The sequence below is a fragment of the Rissa tridactyla genome, chromosome 9 (assembly GCF_028500815.1).
Source record: "Rissa tridactyla isolate bRisTri1 chromosome 9, bRisTri1.patW.cur.20221130, whole genome shotgun sequence".
Classification (NCBI taxonomy): domain Eukaryota; kingdom Metazoa; phylum Chordata; class Aves; order Charadriiformes; family Laridae; genus Rissa; species Rissa tridactyla.
This window is the reverse complement of record NC_071474.1, coordinates 45,824,739-45,850,265: the sequence shown is the minus strand read 5'-3', so window position 1 is coordinate 45,850,265 and position 25,527 is coordinate 45,824,739. Positions and strand designations below refer to the sequence as shown.

General features: G+C 45.6%; 3 protein-coding genes across 5 annotated transcripts in view; 2 read left to right on the top strand and 1 right to left on the bottom strand.

Annotated features, from left to right (window-relative positions):
* LOC128914769 (fibronectin type-III domain-containing protein 3a-like) overlaps positions 1-8,745 on the top strand; it is a 48,370-nt gene extending 39,625 nt beyond the window's left edge. For both annotated transcript variants that reach the window (XM_054214305.1, XM_054214306.1), the window contains 7 exons: positions 553-666; positions 1,169-1,318; positions 1,690-1,970; positions 2,676-2,888; positions 3,615-3,781; positions 4,797-4,918; positions 6,153-8,745. In XM_054214305.1, the coding sequence (XP_054070280.1) occupies positions 553-666; positions 1,169-1,318; positions 1,690-1,970; positions 2,676-2,888; positions 3,615-3,781; positions 4,797-4,918; positions 6,153-6,470 (1,365 nt within the window). In that variant the 3' untranslated portion in view covers positions 6,471-8,745. The remainder of the gene's footprint in view (positions 1-552; positions 667-1,168; positions 1,319-1,689; positions 1,971-2,675; positions 2,889-3,614; positions 3,782-4,796; positions 4,919-6,152) is intronic.
* A 79-nt stretch (positions 8,746-8,824) lies between these two features.
* LOC128914770 (growth hormone secretagogue receptor type 1-like) lies at positions 8,825-13,013 on the bottom strand. Its single transcript, XM_054214307.1, has 2 exons — positions 11,264-13,013; positions 8,825-10,100 (listed from the first exon to the last, which is right to left on the bottom strand). Exons 1-2 carry the CDS (start codon positions 12,018-12,020, stop codon positions 9,793-9,795), a joined length of 1,065 nt encoding a protein of 354 aa, XP_054070282.1. The 5' UTR covers positions 12,021-13,013; the 3' UTR covers positions 8,825-9,792.
* A 3,014-nt stretch (positions 13,014-16,027) lies between these two features.
* Positions 16,028-19,459, top strand: TAF9B (TATA-box binding protein associated factor 9b). Of its 2 annotated transcripts, none has more exons than XM_054214965.1 (7): positions 16,028-16,110; positions 16,188-16,269; positions 16,530-16,666; positions 16,741-16,875; positions 17,701-17,782; positions 18,341-18,454; positions 18,928-19,459. In XM_054214965.1, the coding sequence occupies exons 1-7, from the start codon at positions 16,060-16,062 to the stop codon at positions 19,092-19,094; spliced, it is 768 nt and encodes a 255-aa protein (XP_054070940.1). In that variant the 5' UTR covers positions 16,028-16,059; the 3' UTR covers positions 19,095-19,459. The 2 variants fall into 2 exon arrangements, with proteins under 2 accessions (XP_054070940.1, XP_054070942.1); XM_054214967.1 differs by having other exon boundaries at positions 16,046-16,106.
* Positions 19,460-25,527: the final 6,068 nt, after the last annotated feature.

The window sequence follows — 25,527 nt, the reverse complement described above, 5'->3', positions numbered from 1 at the left end:
TCCAAAGTTAGTGCTAGACATTTGATTACTACTTCTAGTCCTTTCATTGACTGCAGTCTAAGCCCTACAGTTCTGGCTGTGAGCAGCCACTTAAAGTTTGTGCATTAAGAAATTGCCTTACTTTTTACAATTAGCGTAGACCTCTACGGATTGGTGGCGTGAGAGTAGTATTGTGTAGAGAGGGTTGTGTTCGAATAATGCCAGGTTTGAAAAGGGTTGGGATAAACAGTGGTTGCATAAAAGGCTTTCTGAAACAGTACCCAGCTTCTTCTGGAAGCCAGATCCTGACTACGGGGGAAGGAGGGGTTACAAAACCATAGCAGTGGGAGTTAGTGGGAGGATTACAGATATCCTGTAGGCACAGGGCCAGTTTATAAAATAAACTACCTGAAAGGAATTTTAAGTGATGCTGTGAAACTAAGCACTGAACTCTTCTATTTATTTCGCTATCAAGTTAAAAATCATTTGTTTTCTTTAGGTCTTGTGTCAGTTTTTTTTTTTTTTTTTACTCTACTGCTGTTGTTGTATTCATGCAATCATATTTTCTTGCAGTTTGGCCCTCCCTCTGACAAAGCAGAGATCTCCACTGCTCCGGGACCCCCTGAGCAATGTTGCAAACCCCTGATAACTTGTAAAAGTGCAACTTGCGCTGTGGTGTCATGGGAGGTAGGTTTTAATTATTTTCATTAACGCACAAATTAATACTTGGCTTTTAGAATTGTGGTGGCATGTGTATGATACACAGAGAGGGAAGAAACAACAAATGTAGAGGTGGAATATTTTAAGCACATTTCTTGATAGAGGTATACAGTGGGTTTGTAAATTTTGCCAGCTATGAATCGCCATCTTAACTGAATAAATTGGGTGACGCTTAACCCTCGTAATGGTATGGTAACCAGTATGTAATAGATTTAATTCATCCAAGTGGTAAAAGATGGTGAGTCACTCGAAATTCTGGTCTGAACTGTATTGTTGTTATATCCATGTGTCAAGATGGGAACCTTTTAACAAGCTGAACTTAAAATCATGTCCTTGGCTATGGTGGAAAAGACCTCGGGTTTGCACCCCAGTGCTTCTGCTCCAATGTCTGTTCAGCGTAACGAGAGATCCCACTTGCATGGTGTCTATGTGCCGTAGCTGAAGGAAAACTTATCACTTAAACCCCCAGAGTCCTGCGTGCAACGGTGCAGAAATCAGTGAATACAGACTGGACTGGGGACAGGTGGAAGGATCGATGCATATCATTTACACTGGCCCTTGCCAGAGCTATGAAGTAAAAGGTCTCACACCTGCAACCACATATTATTGCAGAGTACAGGTATGAAAAGCCTTTTGTTATGTGTTACTAAACAAGTACATACGGTTTGAAGAAAAACTTCAGCTAGAGATGAAGAAAATTGTGTACTGTCACCTACTAATGCAATATTGAAGGTAACTGGTAAAAATACTTCCCTTCTGCCCCAGTCCCTCCTAACTGTACTTGTATCAGGAAAAGAGGTTGCGATTTAATACAGTCTAGTGTTGTATTTAAATACCAGACTTTTTGCTGTATTTACATTTTATTTGGGAGATTTTCCATTCTCTTCCAAATTACTTTTAATAACGTGCAGAAGGAAGCACGACAGTTGTGACTGTCCGGTTAGAAAAAATACCGTAGATTCGGTAAACAATAGAAGGTCTCTCTTCCAGGCTGTGAACGTGGCGGGAGTTGGGTTGTTTGGGGAGACCGGTGTGGTGACAACCCCGGCGTCAGTGCCTGCAGCAGTGTCAGTACTGCATTTACTTGAAGAAGATCAAATGGAAACGTCTCTTCCTTTATCCACGTGCCTTGCAATTCAGTGGGAGGAACCGTGTTGTCATGGGGCAGAGATCACTGGGTATAATATAGAATACGGAGAAAAGCAGCTTGTAACTGTTGGAAGAAATACAAGCCACGTTCTTGAGAATCTGCTGCCTGATACTCTGTACAGGTAATAATTAATCATTTTATTCTGAAACCACGTTTGTAGGATTTTTCAATCAATACCTTTGAGGGTGGTGTGTTAAAAATTTAGAGCAATTTTTTATTTGTCTTACAGACTATTTGCCTAATTCACTCTGCAACTCTGTAAAAAAAAAAAAAAATTGTCACATCCAGAATTAAACCATGATGTTTTAGCAGCAAGAGTTAAGATTGATGGGTTAAGATTAACATTCTCTCTCACAGCCAAGGCTTTATTCCAAGTTTTCTGGGTTTAGAATTCTTTATTTCGCAGCAAAGCATATAATGGGATGATCGATATCTCGCCAAAAGAGGATGAATGTACAGATAAGAGCAGAATTAGCTGTTCCTGCGTTGCATGGCTTGGTTAAAGCTTAGTTCAGCTTGTGGATCTTGGGTGTCAGTGGGAGGCAAACGGCCCGGGTGAACGTGGAGGACCTGGGCGCTTGTTCACGGAACAGAATAAACCTGAACAATCCTGAGAAACACCGAAGCTTCATTATGCCAAAACCAATGTAATCACGTTGACTTGTTTTGAAGTAGATTATTTTTATAGCTAATTTCTAACTGCATTTTAATTGCTTTATTGTTTGTGGTTATATTCTTCACAAATTTTAACTCTTGCTTTATAACCTAGTGGGTTTTTTAGGAACTCGGTAAATTAACCGCACGGCTGCTCTTCTCACGTTTCTAGAATTCGAATACAGGCCACAAACAGCCTCGGAGTTGGTCCTTTCAGTCATTCCATTAAAGCCAAAACGAAACCACTACCTCCTGACCCTCCTCATCTTGAATGTGTGGTCTTCAGCTACCAGAGCCTTAAACTTAAATGGGGTGAAGGTCCCAGCAGAGCTTTAATTACCAACCCTACACAATTCAACTTGCAGATGGAGGACAGGTTTGGCAGGTAAGATAATCAGAACGTTAAGGACATTGTTGCTTTGCGACTTTATATCAAGTTTTTAAGGCATTTTAAGTATTCTCCCTTCTGTTTGCGCTAGTAAGTCATTTGGGCATCACGAAGTTTGCCCCTTAGTTTGCATTTTGCATCCCGTCTTTCAACCAGAAGTGCTGTTAGTGCACTAGTAGTCACTTGTAAACAGTAAATACTATTTACTATTTCAATAGTAACGTCTTCTTATCTTCCTGTGTTGCCAGTTATTTCTATTTTTTGGGAACTCTAAAATGAAGTCCACTTTGCATATAAAAAACGTGGGTTTGACCGCTGTTCTTTAACTTGAAATTGCAGCTTACCTAGTATCTACGAGGGTTATTCTCTTGATTCAAATCAAGAGTTTGGGCATGTAGTTTCGGTGGTAGCTCATATATGGCTGGAGCTTAGCGCCTAGACAGGTTGAATGAATGCTTCGTGAATGTAAATTAAGACTTCCACCAGTAGGAATGGTGTGCGTTGCTGATTTAATCCGCATCATGAACTGTTGATGACAGTAACAGAGTTCAAACTGCCTAACGTTCATCACGTGTCTATGTAGGAACGTGGGGCACCCGTAATGTATTGCTTTTTTTTTGGTACTGAAGTTAGATATGAAACTGTTCCACTTATGATATTGACATAGAAATTTGTGATTTACTGAATAATTCTAATGTGTATTATTCTGTGTTTTTCTTCCAGGTTTGTTACTGTTTATAATGGTCCTTGTCATACATACAAGGTACAGCGACTCAGCGAATCCACTACGTACTATTTTAAAATCCAGGCATATAATGATGCTGGAGAGGGAGAGTTTTCTGAAGTTTACGCTTTCACTACAACGAAGTCTCCACCTGCATCTCTTAAAGGTGAGCTTACGCTGCACTAGAGATTTCTGCAAACCATTTACATACTAGATTAAATGCTAAAAACTGACTCTCCTCCCAGCCCAGTGTCTTTCCTGGGCCTTTGTGGGACAGAGAACAGAAACTAGCTGTGCCGGGCTTTACCTTGGTATAAGAAGGGCTCTACCCATGTAGGACCAGCATGTGGCTGTCTCCTACGCTGTAGCTCTTCCACCCCTGACAGTGAGGGTTTCTTCTGCCCTTTTTCAGCTGGGAAGTCGTTTTACAGGGTTATCTATCCCTTGATAGAAGTTAAAACAGTGGTCAGGCAAATAAGGACACAAGTAATTCCCCTGATCTTCACTTTCTAGTAGGAAGATTAAAGATTGCTATTAGAGAAAGTCATTCTGAAGACCAGAATGCTAATTACCTACAGGAAAAGTAGTTGACTCCACCGTGTTTATAACATGTAATTTCACTTCTGCAGATACCCAGACATAAATTCTGTTTTCTGGAGTGATTTGAACGTGCTTGCTCATCTGCGTGAGCATTACGCGTCAGAAGCGCATCTTGTCAGCTTGAAAAGACAGACAAGTGTAACCTACAAATATTACAATAATCATGTTTTTAAGTTTATGTCATGAAATATAGCAAAGAAAAAGAAAGTAGAATGAAGCAAATTTTAATTGCTTAAAATTATTGGAATGACTGTTACCTCTAAGAATTACAGTTACCTCTGCTTTGTTAACAAATACATTGGAAAAACCTTAAGCTTTTAGATTGACACTGCCCAGTCACTTGCATTAGAACAAAACCATTTTAAAAGGAAAACATAGAAAAGCAAAGCATACGTCAAGCCAGAGTGAGAAAATGTCCTTGTTGCCACTGAAGCTAGTGCCCGTTTGCTACAGTAGCTGTGAAAATGAATCACTCTAATAATTGGTGATTTTAGATGTTTTTTTCTGATTGAAAAAACAAGAACACTTGTAGTGACCATTGTTCTGTTTTTTTAAAATGCCAACAAATTACTATTTTCTAGCACCCAAAGCAAATCAGCTGGAAGAAAACACTTATGAAATCACATGGGAACCTTTACAGCCGATGAAAGGAGACTCCATTGTTTACATCCTTCAGCTTGCTGCTGGGAGAGAGTTTGATCAGGTACCTTCTACTTAACGTAATGAATTTGAGGGGTTTTTCACTTTGAAAAATTATTGGGGCAAAAAAGTTGTCTGTATTTGAAGGTTGAATTTCATTTTGGTGATGCTAATGGCAGGGATACGTTTCATTTCAGCAAGGGACTCATTTTACCATCCTGACTCCCAGGGTATTCGTTCTGGGTCTCAGTCGGTTCCTCTCAGTGAGCCTTTGAGTTTGTGACGGGTGAGGACAACTTCCAGGGCAGGGTCCTGCCCTTCTGCCTCTTCACGGCATCGAAGGTGGCCCCAGATTGAGGATCATAAAGATTCATTTCCCTGTTGAGCCTTTGCTTGTACTGTAAAACCAAATGACCGTGAAGGTGGGCTTTGAGAGTCCTGGGGAGGGCTGGTTGTCTAGAAGTGGGTTAACGCTGGTTTATCCTGTTCTCCCAGCATTTCCTTTGGCTCTTTTGATTCGTAGAGACCTTTGGTTGGAAGAGACCTTTAAGATCATGAAGTCCAAACGCTAATCTCACACTTCCAAGTTACCACTGAACTGTGTCCCTCAGCTCTGTGTCTACCCATCTTTTAAATGCCTCCAGGGATGGTGACTCCACCACTTCCCTGGGCAGCCTGTTCCAATGCTTGATAACCCTTGCAGTGAAGAAATTTTTCCTAATCTCCAATCTAAACCTCCCCTGGTGCAACTTGAGGCCGTTTCCTCTTGTCCTGTCACCTGTTCCTTGGGAGAAGAGACCAACCCCCCTGGCTGCCCCCTCCTTTGAGGCAGCTGCAGAGAGCGAGAAGGTTTCCCCTCGGCCTCCTCTTCTCCAGGCTGAACACCCCCAGCTCCCTCAGCCGCTCCTCACAAGGCTTGTGCTCCTTAAATCTTACAGTCCACGGCATCACTGCCATCGTTAGTCACAGACAGCACTTGCCCCGCATCTGTGGGGGAGCTATATGGAACAATAGTTGTGCAGAACAATTGTTATTTATTTATTTATTATTTTCCTGAGCTTCTCAATCCAGGTCTGTCAGTGTGGGGCATAGTGGGAAGCTTTGGATTATTCGCAAGAAAATGAATCATAAATTCTTCAGAAATAAAAGCTGAGATTTTTATTAAGCGGGCTTGAAGAGAACAACGTCAGGCAGTGTCCAGCGCTGCATGTGCTCGTAAAGCAGAATGGAAAGTGCTGCTTAGTGTTTCTAAGACGAATCCCACGTCAAGTGGTTCTCTCTTTGCTTCTCCTGACCAGGTGTACAAGGGACCAGAGACTTCCTTCCGCCTCACAAACTTGCAGACAAACTGTGAATATCGGATCAGAGTCTGCGCCGGCCGTCAGTCCCAAGACTCTACTGGATCACAAGAACTGTATGGACCCTACAGTCCCAGTACAGTGTTCTCATCTCAGAAACAAGAGCAGGTCCCACCGTGTGCTGATTTGACGACGGAGTTGGCAGAGACTAAGAAGACGTTGCGTGAAGAGCGATTCATCGCTATCGTTCTTCTCTGCGGATTTGCAGTGGTTGCTATTTTATTTGCTGTTGTTATTCAGTACTTTGTAATCAAGTAGACGAGAGCCTATTCAGTACTCAGCTTTTTGTACAGAAGCTATTTCGGGTATTTATGGTTAGTTCTAATTAAAGTCCCAGCTGGAAACGTAGTGTTACGTGCGTTTCCAGTTTTCCTGCTGGCTAACAGTGAGGCTGGGTTGGCAGATCCTTTCCAAATACCGAACACAGATTTCTTGTAGAAAGGGTAATCCTGGGTCCTCCGTAATCAGGGTTAGCTGTTAATAAAACAGCAAAAAAACCTGCCTTATTGTGCACACTGGTGTGTGTGCGTGCGCACTCTTCCTCTCTCCAAATTCAAAGCCGGGGCCCTTTGGCCGGTTAGAGAGAGAAGGCATCGATAGAGCGAGTCCTTTTCAAGTACAACTAGAGCAGTGGTAGTCGATCCGCAGTGTTTAATCAGGTATTGTTGTAGTTTGGTATACGTGAAATACAGCAGCACAAATGCTTCAGCTTAGAGCAGTACTGCATTGCAGAACATTACTAGAGCATACCACATTTAATATACTGTAGAAGGAAAGCAGAATATTGACTTTGACTTAGTGATATTACTACTTTACAGATACTTTACTATTTCGGATTCAGTAATACTCATTTCAAGTGTTAAAAGTAGAGGGTGCCGGCATTTTTAGAATTTTAATCAAAATGCTAGACAAAACGTTAGCAGGACGTAACGTACATACAGCGATGGCGTTCGTATGTAACACTGCAGAAAAGGCCCCTTTCGTATTGTACATTTCTGAATGAAATGCTTTTTGCTGTTGGTGAGCAGCTGTTGGCCCAATCCACATTTCACTCTCAGTGCCTGAGAGAAAAGTAATTTCCTGTGCTTCTGATTAAATCTTTGCAGTGTTTTCAGAAAAGCACAGGTATTGTCTTTAAGGAGAAAGAGTGCATTTATGATAAATGTTACACTATTTGGCTCAAACTGAGCAAATGTTTTTGTACTATTATTAACCTAAAAATAAAAAGTTCAGACTGCTTTTGGATGCCCTTCTAACTTAATCTGAATTATCAAATTGTACGTGAAAGAACTCTTTTTAGATAACGTTTATACAATGTTTTAAATGACTTGCTATCCCAGCGGTAGCAGCTTCACATTCCATTGTTTTCTAGATGGGAATGTTCAGCTTGCTATGAACTTTTCTGAAACTCGTCCTGTTTGTCCGGGGGGTATTTTTTGTGGACACTGTGCACTACATATGACTGTTCTTCGTTAAATCTGCTTGCGAGTACCTAAAGACGAGCCTGACAGCTGTCGTTTTTATAGCAAATATTTCAAAAGCCGGAACTCACAAGTTACGAACATGTTTCAGAATGGGTCTTCCCAATAGCATTTGGAATACGCCATAGAGAGGCAGATTTAGCGTATTTTGCAAAGACTACACTTTATCTACATCAGAGCAATGCACTTGTATGTGGAATGTTGGATGTGATAGTGCTACAGGCTAAGTATTTCCAGTAATTAATCACTTTAAGGGTCTTTTTCCTATGGCAGTTGACGAATAATGTTGCGTTATAGTTTGAGGCATTGTGTTGTATTTCAGATGTGGAAAACCTAAATTATGACATAGTATCGCTTAATACTCTTAAAAGTAGATTTATGGTGCAATCTGAAATTAATCTTTTCAAAATGTACTCTTCATTTTGTACTCTATTTATTTTGATTAAAAGTCCTGGAAAATGTATGTTTGAATGTATTGTTCTACTTGTAGCAGAACTTTAAGTTAATCATTTATTATATCATAGAAATCTCTCCCTCCAGCGTTGGAAAGAGTTTTATACAGATATTAGTCTTTAGTTTGCAGAAGAGTTTACAATCTGTCTTTATTTCTCTTCATAGTCGACTTTTAGGAAATAAGACTGCCTTCAGCAAATCTCTGTTGCCAAAGGGTTATTTCTTTAACTCTTAGAACGATGTCTGTAGAGGTTTATTTGGCAATAATGTTTCTGATAATTTTAAAAGATAAATTAGAATTGCAGAGTAAATACTAACAAGTCGGTGAGTCCGAAAAAAGCGAAAGAAAGTTATTTTGTAATTGCCACAAAGTAGTCACATTTCCAGAAAACACCGGTGCAAGCCTCCCGCGATACAGATTTTACATCAGCTGTTATCCATTCCAGAACGATATACCCTAGTGGCATTAACGTATTAGGTATCTTCAGTTTTCTTGTATTGTAATTTTGAGGTATCTCAAACTTATGTTAAAGCTGCCATGCATTGTATTACTAAATTGTAACTATCAAATAGATAATATATTTAATACAGCCAATAAATAATACAAATGTATTCAAATTTGACTGCAGGGTTGTGTGTTTCTGTGGATTTTAGTCTTGCTCGGGAGCAGTCATTTGTGTTGTATGTAATTTAAGGTGAAGAAACCCGAAATTATTTCGTGTCGTTAAGAGCTGTCTTAAAAAAAAAAATCTTTCTGGAAGAAGAGTCACTTGTGGGAACCTTAATGCAACACTGTCCTTTTCCGAGAGCGGTGTCGGTGAGGGGACCCAATATTGTGATTTCTTGAACCCTTTTACGGGAGGTCTTGGGACAGCCCGTGAACGACTGATCTGGACTCGGTCGGTGTTTGCCTGTTTTACAAACACTGGAGACGGGCAAACGCCTTCCTCTCCTGCTTCCCTGCCGAGCAACTGCCCCCGTGGGATTTGTCCCTGGTCCATTCAGATGAGCTCTAAAGGCAAGGATGGTTTCTCGCCATAGAGATGAGCAGAGATGGCGTCTGACTCTGCGGAAAGCTGGGCGTAGTTTGAATAAAGAACAAGACAAAAGACTGAAAATGAGGGAAGCAACTCAAAGAGACCTGAGGGATGAGCAATAAATCAGTCTGTAGGAAGAAGGCGATGCATTCATAGTCCTGCTAAATGAGTAATTTCTTACCAAGCACCTTACAGATGTATTTATTTCTTGCACTTATTTGCTGAGAGCAAACAGCTGGCCTGGCTTTAGCCTCCACTTGCTCTTGGCTTCAGTGGGAAGAAAGTAACTTGAATTACGTTTCACAGGTCTCTGATTAACGAAATGTCTGGTCCTCAAAAACAGAGACAAATCCCTTCACAGGAGCTTCGTGGAGGGTTAAGCTGGACAATGTGGCTGCTAAGTTCACTGAAGAGAAGAGCCCAGCCCTGCTATGCACAGGGATAACATGAATCAACTCCAGCCTTCCTGAAACGCTCCAAACCTATCTCAGGAAACACACAGTAGCCAAAAAGACAGCCTGAAAACTTGTTCCAGTCTCCATGCGTACAATCTACCTGGGTTTCGACCCACAACACTGCTGGCAAACGGCTTGTGTTGCGAGAATTAAGTCAGTGCTGAACAGTTGATGTAAAAGAACCAAGTTCTGTACCTTCAAAAGAAACCTTTTCACTCCTGGTCAGGCTCCTGCAGCGCCGAGTTTGCTTGTGGTGCAGGATTTTGCTCATCGCATTCCTGTATTTGTGTGACATGATGTTGTAAAGTATGGGGTTTATAGAAGCGCCCAGGTAGAAGAGAAGCATGGCGATGAGGTTGAAGTACTGCGTGAGGTCGTACAGGATGACCTGACTCTGGGCAAAGAGGATTCGGCCGACGTGGAACGGGAGCCAACACAGCACAAAGGCCAAAACTACGACGGCTAAAAAGGAAGAGAGCACACTTCAGTCATCTTGAGCAGTTTATTCTACCTCTTTAGACTATTTAAGGATCGAGACATGAGGTTGCTAAATTTAACCCAGCAAAGACAAGACGCCCTGCCTTGCCCGGCTGCTCTTGTGCTGTGATTACCAGTAATCTCAAGCAACGAGGACAGTTGCACACAAAGTTAGTTGTTTGCAATTAAAATGAGCGTCTCTACACCCATGTTGTCCAGTGGAGGTAAGGGAATCAAATCAGGCTGGGGCAAAGCAGCCTGTACTTAAATGAAGGGGGCTACTGCCCACTCTAGGCCTGAAATTCTGAGTAGCCATTGGCATCTTGTGACGGGTATCGGAGGGCAAGGAGCAGGGACACGGGAGGTGGGGGCTCTTCTGGGAAGCAGAGGGGCGGAAAAGGGGAGCAAACTGGACCAGGAGGCACTGAGGAAGAGGACGGGAAAACAGAGCACACGATAAGCAAATAAAACCTGGTAGGAATCTAGCCGAGGCATAGCTGTGGTACCTTTTACTGAAGGTATCTCCAGTCTTGGGGGGTGCTGCTGCTTCCCTGGGGACAAGGATCTAGGGGGGGAAGCTTGGGAGGGAGCGGCTGGAGGGATGGGGAGGAGGGGAGGAGACCCAAACCCTGATTTCAATGTCTGCACCGAGGCAGAGGTACCAGCTGGCACAGGATAACGATCATGTTCAACTAAGGCCAGACAGGTGGGTTGTTGCCATCCTGGACAAAGCCATAGTCACTAAGCTTGAGAAATTTTGCAGGGGAAATAACCTTTCCTTGCCGTAGCAGGGTAAGTGCCTAGTCCGGTTTTAAGTCACAGAATTTTCCATTTTCCTGTATTTAATCCCACAAGGTCAGAGATGGTGGGGGGACATGAGGAACGTGATCTCAAAGCAACCAAAAGCCAGGCTGATCTGTTTCCCCGCTGCGCCGCAAGATCCACAGCCTGAACACCACGCAGTGGGAGACGCCCCTTCTTACCAGAAACAGCCAGGAACACAAACTAAGCGTAAATCCACTGATTTTAAATCTGTATAACTCTGTGCGTTTTGTCCCTCCTCTCCATCATCCTCCACATCGCTGTGCACCCCGGGGGAGCGATTAAAGAGGGCACTTCTTCAGATTGGGTTGCTAAACTGCTCTTACCCAGCATTTTGACAGTCTGCGTGTGCGACCTTTTCCCACCCGCAGCCCGGCAGCCCGGCAGCCGCCGCCCGCTCCGCCAGAGCTTCCTGCAGATGAGTCCATACAGCAGAGTCAAGCAGAACATCGGCAGGAAGAAATAAATGGTGGAGACCCAGGTCATGGTCTCAAGCAGCCCCGTGCGGGCCACACGCTCGATGGACCTGCACTCCCAGCTCTCCTGGGGCAGGCTGCCATTGGGGTGTTCCACCCCAAAGAGGAAGAGGATGGGGCCGGCGGTGAGGAGGGAGCAGCCCCACAGCGCCAGGATGACCCGTTTCACCCGGCACTTGGTGATGGTGGTTTTGGCTTTCAGGGGAAAGCAGATGGCAAAGTACCTCTCCGCGCTCACCGTCGTGATGTGCAGGATGGTGCAGTACGTGCACGTTTCGCTCAGGTAAATGAAGAACTTGCAGAGAAAATCCCCAAATATATAGGGCTTGTACTTCCAAAGGCGGTAGAGATCTGAAGGCAGGCCAAGGAAAATCAGCGTGTCCGACAGCGCCATGCTGGACAGGTACATGTTCACTGTGGTCCTCATCTCCTGCGAGCGTCTGAAAATGACTATCGTAATCAAATTCCCAGAGACTCCCAAGAAAAACAGGATGATGGAAATTATAGTTACGGGCACCAAAATATGGACGTCAAACAAAGAAAAAGACTGGTCTTCAGAGGGGTCCGTGTCATTTCTGAAATAGCTGTGATTCGAGATGGCGCCCATGTCTGGTTTCAAAGCCAGGGCTGGCTTCGTCTTCCCCTTTGATGGAAACCTGAGTCACGGTAAGAGAGAGGCATGTTTCGAAGCAAGTGTCCAAGAACCAATTGTCTATGCAATCATTCTTACGTGATCACTTAAAAAAAATCAAAATTATGTTCGTAACCATTTAGCTGATGAAGATAAATACCCAAGTGTCGATTAGTCCATTTTACAAGAAGCAAAGGAATATTAGATTCACACGTACAGCATTGGCCAGACACAATCTTTGAAAAACAATGTTGACCGTTATAAAACAATATTTACCATGCCGATATTTACCCTTAGCTTCACAGTGTTTGGAAAAGGGCCTTTTTTTTACATTTCCTTTCAAGTCCTGTGAATCCCACAAAGCGTGCAGAGCCGGATCTGGCGGCAGGACTCTGGATCGATTGTGGAAGAGCTGCAAGGGGAGGCAGTCCCCCGACAGGAGCTGGATGGCAACAGCCTCTTGGATGCACTCAGTGGTTTGCCAGATCCTTCCAGCACTTGTGAATGCCACGACTGGAAATCTTTAGGCTGAGAAGTTTCCTCGAGGCTCTGCCGAGGGGCAAGGAGGCTCGCAGGCGGTCACCGTGGCTGGCAGACACAGGATGCTTCACCTGCAGGATGGCTTTCCTGCCGCCGGTGACGACGATGCTGTTTGTGCAGGGAGGTCCCCGGGGTGCCGGAGTTCCCCGGCACGGGGCACGGTTTCTGAGGAAATCAGAAATCAGCTGGGGCCGCCTGACTTTTTGCGGCTGTTTCCTGTGCTGCCCGTTCTGCGGTCATCCACTTTCCTCTCTCCACCTACGCACCGCTAATGATGCCGCACTAAATATGCACCCCTGCTCCACTTTTCTCCTTACCTTGCAAAAAGTGCCTGCAGTTACCAGGTAGAGTAGAACAGTTCTTTGATACTGGAAATTTAATTAGCCCATTTGGGCCGGTTACATAATTTTCCATCGTTCTGTGTTTACTTAGGGCCTTTCCCACATGAGCTCCTCCCCAGCATATGCCGCCGACTGAGAAATTTCTACTGACAGTGCTTTAATGACATTATTAAGATAGGATGGGAAAGCCTTTATTTGAACATCAGTCTTCAAAATGAGACAGTCTGACACTTAGCCCTGATTTACTTTCCACTTCAGAAAAGATCAGCGATGACGAGCTGGAAAGCGTGGGAGAGGCGAGGGGAAAAGGGGCCAGTGTGAGGGAAAGCACAAGGGAAGGCCCTGGGAAGCTGGAGGTTAAATGCACGCAGCCGGAGAGAGCAGGGACACTCGGCACTGGGGAGGCTGCGCACACCGCTCAGCTCAACAGAAGGATGTGTCCGGCCAAGGTCCTTGGAAATTCCTCCATAACTCGGGAACTGGGGCGCTGGCAGAAGTGAGCAGGGTACCCGGTACATAATAAACCTCCTCCGTCCTCCTCAGAGCTCTGCTCTTTGCAGTTTTTCTTGTCTGAAGGAGTAGTCAGAAGCCAGCATTTTGTAGACCCAAGTAGTGTGGGATTTGGGCTCGAAAGGTCAGGGCTGAACACAGTTGCTGCATTGTGTTGACAGAGCCTTGGTTCTAACATTAGGGAGATTTCTGCTGCCATTTCCAAGAGGTGGAAGCGCTGGCTGTGGGGGCTTTTTTCCAAGAGATTTAGGCACCTGAACACGTACAAAAAAAACCCAATCCCCCGTAGTCTGTGTGCCACGGTTTTTCTTTGCCGCACCTTCAACAGCTCTAAAAAAAATCCATCTGAGAAGAAATTCCCAGTGCTTAACTTTGCATTGGCGATTTAAACGCTGCACCCTGAGCAGAGCTAAGCCCCGGACGGCGCATGCTCACAGGGGCTGAACAGCATGTGGTTGTCGCCCCTGTTTCTTCGAGCAGATCGCTCCCAGCTGGGAGACAGTTGCCTTTGATGAACGTCGCCGGTTTGGCGGTGGCAGATGGGGGAGTCAGCGCTTGGCCTGGCCACGCCGTGACCCAGTTTCCTGTTTTCCAATGCTGATAGAAAGCCCAGTGTCTGGGCAGAGATGAAGGGTGACTGCTCTTTCATTCGGCCGGCGTGCAGTGCCTGCAGCCCGCTGAACGCAGGCATTCACAGCACGGCCGTGCCCCAGAGGACTGGCGGTGGGGAGGAAGCTTTCACGGCCAGGCAGAGACGCTCCAGCTCAGCTGCCCACACGGAAGGCATTTGTGGCCTCAGGGACAACTATCTCCCCTGTGGAAACTGGCTCTCCACTGTCTTCTCCTCGCCACTGGTTTCCAGGCAGAAAAGCCGCAAGTAGCCACAGCTCTTGGTGGTGCTGCTCAGCCTGGAGAGTCACTTCTGTGCAGCAGCGTTGGTGGGGAAGGCGGTCACAGCACGGACAGGAAATCCGAGGGGTCCAGAAGGGTCTTTGCCTGCTCCTGGGGGTAAACCCAGAGCCCTTTGGCAGTACAAAGTATCTTTCTTTTTTACCGCATTGGGAATAAACGGCAGTGACAGCAGATGGGCCGATGATGCCAAGTTTCAGCCTGATCCACAGCCTGCACCCCGTCCGAGGTGGAAGAGCTCCCCTCCCCCTCTTTCCTAAAACAAGGGGAAAAAAGTGGGTTTTGTTTGTTGTCTAAGGTCAGTGTCTGGAATTCATCCTCCGTTCCCTCCTCGCAGGATGTTTTTGTGTAATGCACTCTGACTCATGAAAGTCAAATGACTTGGACTACAACGCTACAGTGCTTCCAGCCAAAGAGCCTCAGCAGAGGCATTCCGGCTGCCTGCACCTCCAGCACTGGCTCACGCTGGACACCGGTTTTCCAGCTCCTCCAGCTGCTGCTGCAGCCGTGGGGCTGCCTCTGCCCCCCATCAGGCACCCCCACCACCAGCAAACCCACAGCGTGGGGGGCCAGCTGCCAGCCGCTGTCTCAGTACAAATGTACGGGGCCCAAGGCAGGTTTGAATGTTGCATTTACATCGAGGTAGGCTGAGGGTACGGCTTCCAGGTGCTAAACATCATCCTTGGTGTAGGTGGGAAGCAGGAGAGAGAGTCTCGCTGCTGCTGGAACGTTTTGCAACGCGTTGCAGGCATGAATCAGAGGGATCACAAGTTAACAGCTGTTTATTTCTTCTTGCTCTCAAAGGAGTTTGGCTTCTCTTCCCTCTTCTATCAGCTGGTCTAGTGCGGATATGGTGTCTTCCTCCAGATCTTGCTTCATTTGGACTGTCACGGCTAATGACAACACTATTGCAACTCCTTCTGGTATGCTGCTAATCCCCCTATTTGACAAAATCACAAGAAAACAATTTTTCTTTGTTCTGTTTTGCCTCAGAAAGTAAGAGAGAAACTTTTGACGAAACTCGTGTGGAATGTACGCAGAGATCCTTCGGCTGCTAGGAAAACAAGCTTAAAAAGTCCTGTTGCCAATACTCTCATTTTTCTTTAATCTGGGGAATGCTGACAGTTTAAAAAGTAGCAATGAAAGTCGTTAATGAAATAACATGCCCTTCTTTTTCATCACTGGACAAACGGCTGATGTTGGACTATTCTGCAGCACGGGGGGCAGGGGACAAGTCCCTGACCCCATCAGATCTGGTCTGTGCACTCATGAATCACTTTGTCTCCACAAATATTTTTATTAAAAAGAATTTATGCATCACAGAAATGTAGTTTTTTAAAAGTAAAAAGCAGGATAGAAGCCCTACTGAACCCAACACCGGTGTGAGGGAGCTCAGGGGCCTGTTCCTCCCCACCCCGCTTTCCAGCCCGGGGGGACACACACCGAAACCCCCGCTGTGCCGTGGCCGTTAGAGGCCTCGACGGCTTGTTTGCTTTGGCACAGAAAGGAAGAACGGCAACTCCTGCATCGCACAAGCTGCTGCCAAGACCCAGTTTCTCCCCCTCAGCTCAGCGCCGCCCCGGCCCCGGCCCCGGCCCCGGCCCCGGCCCCGGCCAGGCCACGTCTCCATGGCAACCCTCGCCCCGCAGCCGCCCTCCCGGCCCCCGTACCCGGTCACGCGACCGGAAGCGGCCGTCCGGGGGGGAGCGGAGGCGATGGAGCCGGCCAAGATGGCGTCTCCCAAGAGCGCGCCGAAAGACGCGCAGGTACCGCGGGGCCGGGACGGGCCGGGACGGGGCGGGTGAGGGCGGCGGAACTGAGCGGTGCCTTCTCCGCCTCGCAGGTGATGGCGCAGATCCTGAAGGACATGGGCATCACGGAGTACGAGCCGCGCGTCATCAACCAGATGCTGGAGTTCGCCTACAGTAAGGGGCGGCGGGGCCGGGCCGGGCCGGGGGCTCTGCCGGGGCCTGACAGGGGCAGCGGCGCTGCTCCGGCGGAGGGAAACGCCGAGTGGAGGGGGGCAATGCTGCCTTTAGCCGTGTTTCCTTGGAGGGGTTCCCTTATCAGTCTTCAAAAATATCCTTGGAGGAAGCGGTGTTTTCAGTGACAGTCGGGTGAGATTGGGGGAGAGAAGATTTATTTCTTTTAATCTAGCCTTAATGAGAGGTGCTGTTTTTCAAAGGGTATGTGACGACTATACTGGAAGATGCAAAAATTTACTCGAGCCATGCAAAGAAATCCAGCGTCGATGCAGATGACGTGAGGTTGGCAATTCAGTGTCGAACAGATCAGTCGTTTACATCTCCGCCTCCAAGAGACGTAAGTAAAAATGTGTTGATAACAACACAACATAATCAAAGACCCCAGGTGGGAACGTAACCGTGTCTCTCCAGTTCTTGTTAGATATTGCAAGGCAGAAAAACCAGACGCCGTTGCCATTGATAAAGCCTTATTCTGGACCCAGGCTTCCGCCTGACAGATACTGCTTGACAGCCCCCAACTACAGACTGAAGTCTTTACAGAAGAAGGTAAGGGGTCTGGGTCGGGGACGATTCACCTAATGCCCACGTTGTTTGTCAGGAATGTTGGAATTAAGAGTTTTCCACACCTCTGAAGGATACGTGTGGGCAAATACTGACCTGTGTATGTCAAAAGAGTGTTTGAAACTAGGTCAGTGTTCTTTATCTCCAGGGATTTGCAAGTATTCGTATTGCTAGCTAGTTTCAAATGCAAAGCGTATTAAAAGAATGCATCTGTGAATCTTTTTAGCATTAAAGCAAAATTGTCAAGTTGAGTATCAGATTGTAAAAGGCAAACATAAGGCATTAGTATCGATATTAAAGGGTATTTTGTACTTATACCACAGTTGTTTTTGCTTTAGAGGAAAGAGAAAATATTTACTTTGCTTGCTGGAAAATACTGAATGTCTCAGTGTGTAGGATTTAGTAATTATTTCCCACATTTTAATGAAAGAATCTTAGAAGTTGAACGTAAGGTTCCAGGTGTTGACATGGGATGTGCTTTGGTGCTAGGTGTAGAGTGGAATAATAATCGTTGATTAAAATGTCCTAGTTGGCCTTTGCAGTGGAAACTAACTTGATTGAGCAGAGTGCTGTTTGCCAGATGAGCTGCCTGATGATTTTTGGCTTTCTGTCACGTCCAGGAGCTCTCAGCTCACACCAGTGATGTTCACACCATGAAGAGTTTGAGAACTTCTATGTTGGCATACAGATTGTGTATTGCTGCCGTGAAATAGGCTCTCTGTGGTTTTGTAGGAAGAACTGTTTCTTGTTTTCATGTTAAGAACTGTTAATTTCTAATGGGATGCTAAACTGAGTGTTCTCTCTTGACAGGTCTCCTCCTCTGCAGGGAGAATAACAGTCCCTCGCCTGAGTGTTGGTGCTGTGAGCAGCAGGCCCAGCACTCCTACTTTAGGTAGGAAACAGCTCAGTTGGGGTTTCCCATGTTGATTTTATGAAGGAAAAAAATAATGAGGAGTAATTTAAAGCGTCCTTCAACCACTGAGGACACATTGGGTGCCACCTGAACTTTGACAGCATCAGAAAAATTAAATTAGTTTCGAAAAGATTATCGTAATCTTTGATACATATATACATTACTGACGTTCTGTATTTTTATTCCTGTATTTGTGATAACTTCTATATGTGAGGAGACTATTCAATAAACTTACGTAAGCTTGAGGGTTTTTTCCTCGACGTAAGCACTACACTGACTACAAATGGCACTAAATATTAAAAGGCTCACAAAATTTATGACTGAGCACGTACACTTACGTATTAGCCTAGAATTTTATAGGTCTTGAGTAAATGTGCGATTCTGCCTGAAAATCTGACTCCTGTATAACCAGCATCAGTACGTTCTTGTGTGTTCCCACTACTTTGAAAATAATAGGTTCCACTTTGAAAGTGAACTTATGAGTGCCAGTTTTTTGGTTTTATTTTTATCTTTTGACTGAGATGTTTTAAATATCAGGTACACCTTCAGCACAAACAGTATCCGTCTCAACAAAAGTTGGCACTCCAGTGTCGCTGACTGGTCAGAGGTTCACCGTACAGATCCCGTCTTCTCAGGCAGCAGTCAAGTCAGGTAAAACACAAGCTGTAAAGATCAGCGGCACTTTTTGGTGTTCTTTTGAGCAGAACCAAAATTAATTTCTAGTAATAATGTGGGAAATTACTTCACCTCTTCTGTAGTTAAAAATTGCTAGTCTTTTGTGTCTCCTTACGTAAGGCAGGCAGTGTCCCCTCTCTGGTCATTCCAGTGAATTCTAGTTTTGATTCCTGTTTGCAGCACAGTGGTGTCACCCAGAACATACAGTGTTTCAGGCAGATTTCCCTTACACCTTAACTGCCACCTCTGTGCTCGCTTGCTCTTGTGCTCACCCCGCTAGCATTGTCCTGTTTTCTCTGCTTCACTTTCAGGATCATTCCAGGGGTTTCAGCCCCAAATGTTCTAGTCCTACGCTGCTTTATTGGGTTGGAAGTTCTGTTTTAGTGCGGGAAAATCAACTGTCGTTTTTTTAAGCGTTTCATTCAACGACGTCTTTCTTTTTTTCACAGCCACACCGACTACTCCAACAGTTCAGAATGTTCTAATTAATCCTTCGTTAATTGGACCAAAGAACATTCTTATTACTACAAATATGGTGTCATCACAGAATACATCTAATGAATCGAATCCCTTGAAAAGGAAGCATGAAGATGATGACGACTATGATAACTTGTGAAGAGACTGTCCCGTCCCCTTCTGTTCTTCAGTGATTCATATTGAGTCTGACGGGTTTTGCCAGGAGGTCTTTGTAAGCAACGTGCGAGCGTGTAAATACTCTGTTAAAATGCAGTTGGGTGCGGAGTGAGAGAGAGAGAGATCATTGCCTGTGGAAAAAGGAAAAAGCAGCTACTCTTTTCCTGTGTCCTGTAATGTCTTTTGAGCTTCAGCAGCAACGGTGAGCACTGTTAGACAGGAGAGCAGGCTTCGCATCTCTTCTGTCGCCTGATTTCTAACAGACGTGTCCGTGTCTCTGAAGCCTGGTGAGCCAGGTGCTTGTAGTACTGCCCCGTGCCAAGTAAAAATAATTTTTAGAAAACACTGGGTGGCGTCACATAGATATTCATTTCAAATAACATCAAAATCATGAGTCCTGGGTGAGGTGGGATAGAGCTGGGGAATATCAGCTTTTTTTTTCCCCCCCCAAATACATGTTCTGCTTCGAGGTTGTGTTAGTCGTATACGCTGTTCTCCGTGTGCAGTTCCAGTGGGTGCGAAGATTATCTCTTAACAGTAGAAATGCACACAAAAGGTAGAGGAGGGGATTTCTGGAGAACACTTGCTTAGGGCTGACCGCTGGTATCCATTAATCTGTGGTTTCTGTTGGCCATAACACCTCCACCAGTACCCACACCTCAAAAGTCAGAGAAGAGGTAAAATCCCAGCCAAGATTTGTTCTTTATTTCCAAAGAGCTGCACCTTGTCTTTCCGAGGGCTGCGTGGCTGTTTTTGAGGACTGAACGTGTTCTTTTACCACCTACAGAGAGCATATTGCATTGTCAGATGCATTTACCAGCCCGTCTTCCTCTCTCTGATTATAGAAACTGATGTTTCTATACAGAGAACCCTCATTAGGGTGAGTTTTAATATTGGGCACCAACCCCCACTTTACCTGGGCTCCCAGGGAGGTCGTTCAGCTCAGAATGAGTCCCGCACTGCTGCAGCCGATCTGCAAACCATCTTCAAGGCTGCTCGTGTGAGGCTGCTTGCACGACACGACAGCAATAGCCAGGCAATCCTTGCAGCCCCGCTTCTCAGTTTCTGGAATTACTCATTTTCAAAACACCGGTTCTTTAAAAAAACAGTTGCAGGTTTCACCAGAATGAGATCTCAAAGCCCTTGGACACAGAAAAAAACAGTGCACCAAGTATTTTGATGTGTTCAGAGGGCTCTTCCTAAGACTCCAGGAGGGTCTTAGGGCTGTCAGTCGTCACTCGGTTAAGCTCGTGCTTGTATCGAGTAACATATTGCCGTCCCCTTGGCTCGCAGTGGGATCTGGCGATGGGAAAATGGCCTGAGCTCGGCTGCGAGGGTCTGACGTGAAGCCCTGGGTACCTGCAGATGCTTTTGCGGTGCAGCAGGATCCCCGGTATGCTCTACTAAAAGACTGAATAAATTTGATGTGTTTTTATATATCAAACAATAACCAAAGCGGTGTGCTGGTGTAGCCATGTCCTTGGTGCCTTTCCTCGTGCCTCTTTTCTCGTGCTGAGCTTGACGTGGCTTAGGCTGGGCGAGCTCTTGCTCAAATTCTGGCTCAGCTGCAAATATAAAACCACTATTTCCTACTAAAAGGCCCTTAAAGGGTGACAAGCAATTGAATATACCCTTTTAACGTGGCACGGAAAGAAATGCTCTCTCTTTATGACACTTTTTTCAGGGCTGAAGTTGACTGATGGCCCCCCAGCCCCCTCGCTTTGCCCTGGCTGGCTTCTGCTGCAGGTTCTGAGGCTGCGGTGTCTGGGGGGGCTTTTTGGAACCCCAGCGTTACTTTCCATTCGTTTTGTTTGAAGAAATGGTGAATAAAACTCGCTTTTCTCGGGGGGAAAAGGAAGAGCGTTCGGGAGACTTCTTAAGGTGAAGGTTGATGTAAAGATTGAAGAAAAAACCCACTTCTCAGCAGCGGATTGGGAAGGAAAAGCGTGTGGTGGGGGCTGCGGGGGTGGCACAGCCCCGGTTGGGGACGGCACAGGCTGGGGGTCCCCGGGGGGAAGAGAGGGGGAGTCCTGGCCCTCCCCTCCCCTGCCAGGCACACCCCCTCCCACAGCTGTTCTTAGATATATATATATATAAAGATAAAAAATAGTTTCCAGGGATGGGGCATCTACCACCTCTCTATAGTGCGTGTTTGTAGAGGGAGCATAGTAATTAATGATGCTGCACATAAATACACTCAGCCACCCTTTATATATAATATATATTATAAACGCACACTCACGCAGACACTTACTCTTTTCTGTAGCTACATATACATATTTATATACAGCTTCAGACACCCTTTTTTCGTATAGCTGCATACCCCATGCATTTGATGATAGTGTATGTAACATCATGTCTTTTTTCTTTTTGTACCACGGCCACACTCTCACAGACACATACACGCTATTCAAATATACTTGTATAAATAAAACTATATGATATCCTCTCACAACTCCCCCTCCCCTTTTTAAAATACTTAATATACATAGTTATTTCAACATACATATGTATGTAGCTTTAGTTTACACACACGCGCACTCTGTCTCTCCCCTCGCAATTTTATCTACTCTCCCTATAAATGTGCATGCCGTCTCAGGCACTCTTTCATATATATAAAAAAGTATAAAATAATAATATGTGATAGGAAAAAACCATAATATATGGCATATTATATATATATGATATATATATACTATATATTATATATTATGTATCATGTAGTCTATTATTCACATTTATAGTCGATATTATACATAATTATGCTATTATATATAGAGTCATAGAACGTGTTGGGTTGAAGGGACCTCTAAAGGCCATCTAGTCCAACCCCCCTGCAGGGAGCAGGGACATCTTCAACTAGAGCAGGTTGCTCAGAGCCTCATCCAGCCTGGCCTTGAATGTCTCCAGGGATGGGGCCTCCACCCCCTCTCTGGGCAACCTGGGCCAGTGTCTCACCACCCTCAGTGTAAAGAACTTCTTCCTCATGTCTGATCTAAACCTGCCCTGCTCTGGTTTAAGGCCATTGCCCCTCGTCCTGTTGCTACATGCCCTTGCAAACAGCCCCTCCCCAGCTTTCCTGGAGCCCCCTTTAGGGACTGGCAGGGGCTCTAAGGTCTCCCCGGAGCCTTCTCTCCTCCAGGCTGAACCCCCCCAGCTCTCTCAGCCTGTCCTCGGAGCATCTTGGTGGCCCTCCTCTGGCCCCGCTCCAACAGGTCCGTGTCCTTCTTGTGCTGAGGGCTCCAGAGCTGGACACAGCACTGCAGGTGGGGTCTCACAAGAGCAGAGTAGAGGGGGAGAATCCCTTCTCTGGATCTGCTGGCCACGGTTCTTCTGATGCAGCCCAGGATGCGATTGGCCTTCTGGGCTGCAAGCGCACATTGTTGGCTCATGTCCAGCTTTTCATCCACGAATACCCCCAAGGCCTTTTCTGCAGGGCTGCTCTCTATCATGTCATCCCACAGACCGTGTTGATAAGGATTGTCCCGACCCAAGTGCAGGACCTTGCACTTGGCCTTGTTGAACTTCATGAGATTTGCTCGGGCCCACCTCTCCAGCTCGTCCAGGTCCCTCTGGATGGCATCCCGTCCCTCTGGCACATCGACTGCGCCACTCAGCTTGGTGTCATCTGCAAATTTGCTGAGGGTGCACTTGATCCCACTGTCTGAATCATTGATGAAGACATTGAACAGCACCAGTCCCAGTACAGCTCCCTGAGGGACATCACTTGTCACCCCTGTCCATGTGGACATTGAGCCATTGACCAACACCGTCTGGATGCAACCATCCAGCCAGTTCCTTATCCACCGAACAGTCCATCCATCAAGAATCTGTATCGCTCCAACTTAGAGAGAAGGCTGTTGTGGGGGACTGTGACAGAGGCCTTGCAGATGTCCAGCTAGATGATAGCCACAGCTCTTCCTTTGGCCACTGATGCAATCACTCCATCGTAGCCAGCCACTAGATTGGTCAGGCAGGACTTGCCCTTGGTGAAGCCACGCTGGCCATCTTGAATCATAGTTGAGCTATATGTGATATTAATAGCATATAATTAATCTTAGAACATGATATATAATTATATAATATATTGCATATAAATAAAACACACCCTTGCGCAGTCATCTGTTCTTTTATGTACACCTGTGTGTTTGTACTCTACAGTCTCAGATACCCTTCTTTCATATCTGCAATATCATATATAAAATTTCCTGATAGTACCTACTATATAATGCATCTCGTGTGTATGACTTTGTATACACACCCACCCTCTCTGACAGCCACCTCTTCTTGTATATATTGTAATACTCTAATATATATATAAAAAAATATATACTGTCTCTCTGTTTAAACCCCCACGCACACACTCTCCTGCTCTTACACAGACATCTGGTCTTTTATGTACACACATATGTTAGTATTCTCTCCACACACGTCTCAGGGATCCTTTTTATATGTACAATACACAGCACCTAATACATCATAGTACTATATAATGTATACAATAAAATAATATATGATACATATTTTCTAACATATATAATACCTATATAGTGTATCTAAAACACATAGACACCTATGGTTTTATACACATACATATTTTTATACTACATGCATATCCAGTCTCAGGCACCCTTTTGGGGGTGTGTATGTGTGTGTATATATACATATAAAAAAAAAATATTCAATATGCAACATATACTATAACATAGAACGTCATAGAGACCATATAACACTATCTTGCGGTGGCCAAGAAGGCCAACAGCATCCTGGCTTGTATCAGGAACAGTGTGGCCAGCAGGACCAGGGCAGTGATGGCCCCCCTGGACTGGGCACTGGTGAGGCCCCACCTCGAGGGCTGTGTCCCGTGTTGGGCCCCTCACGCCAAGAAAGACCTTGAGGGGCTGGAGCGTGTCCAGAGAAGGGCAACGGAGCTGGTGAGGGGTCTGGAGCACAAGCCTTGTGAGGAGCGGCTGAGGGAGCTGGGGATGTTCAGCCTGGAGAAGAGGAGGCCGAGGGGAGACCTTCTCGCTCTCTGCAGCTGCCTCAAAGGAGCGGATAGGCAACGGTGTGGGGGGGTTGGGCTCTTCTCCCAAGGAACAGGCGACAAGACAAGAGGAAACGGCAAGATTAGGAAAAATTTTTACACTGCAAGGGTTACCAAGCATTGGAACAGGCTGCCCAGGGAAGCAGTTGAGGCACCGTCCCTGGAGGTGTTTCAAAGCCGGGTAGACACAGAGCTGAGAGATATGGGTTAGTGATGGTTTTGGTCAGAGTTAGGCTGATGGTTGGACTCGATGATCTGAAAGGTCCCTTCCAACCTGGGCGATTCTATGATTCTGTGATCTTATAAAATGCTCATATATCATATGGCTTACATATAAACCACATATTTTTATATACATATTTGCGTGTGTGCATACTTTAAAAAAAACCCTGGTTGTACTTGATGATCTTAAGGGTCTTTTCCAACCTCAATGGGTTTAAGATTCAATATTTATACATTCTCTATACACACAGTATCAGACGGACTTTTAGATGTCTAAAACATGTAACTTCTTATATTACATATAACATCATCTATAATATACTGTCTATTGTATATATAAAATATAGACACATAGCCACACCCAATGCTTCAAACACCTATTCTTTTTTATATATAATATTCAAATATATGTATAAATAAATTTATATTCTTACATACACGCACCTACTCTCTTGCTCACACAGGGACACATATCCTTACATACATATGCTCTATAAAGCCACACATGAGACTTCAGGCACATACTAAAAAAAAAGTTATATGTTGTTATATATTTAATATGTAACAGGGGGGTGATGTTGGCCATGCCATTGGGGGGGGGAGGGGCGGGTCCCCCCGTGACTCCTGGGGCAGGTCATCAGCGGCTGTTGGGCTCCTGACACCGCACCAACACAAGCTGAAGATGCTCGTCTTGATATGAGCCCTGAGCGTGTCCCCGAGCATGTCCTGTGGCACCGGTGTTGGTGTGACTCGTGCCCCAGGGGGGTCCCAGACAGCCACCGCCAGCTCCATGCCTGTTCTGGCTGGCCCAAGCACAGCAGACAGGAGGAGCTGGGCAGTACGAGGGGGATGCAATGCTTCAAAAAAAAAAAAAACCAACATTCTTTTTTCTGATTTTACAGCTAAAGAGGGCAGGGGTCCTGCCCCGTTGCCTCAGAGGTGTGGCTGGGCTTGGGGCACGGGCAGGTGAGCCCCGCGCAACCGGGCTTCAGGTCCACAAAACTCATCCTCTTCCAGCAGCGCAGGCTGAACTGAGCCCCGCGGGTCAAAGCAGAGCATCATCCTGAGCAGCTGCTCTTCTCCAATGCCTTCCAGCAGCAGCAGCATTTATAGAATCACAGAATGGTTCGGCTTAGAAGGGACCTAAAAG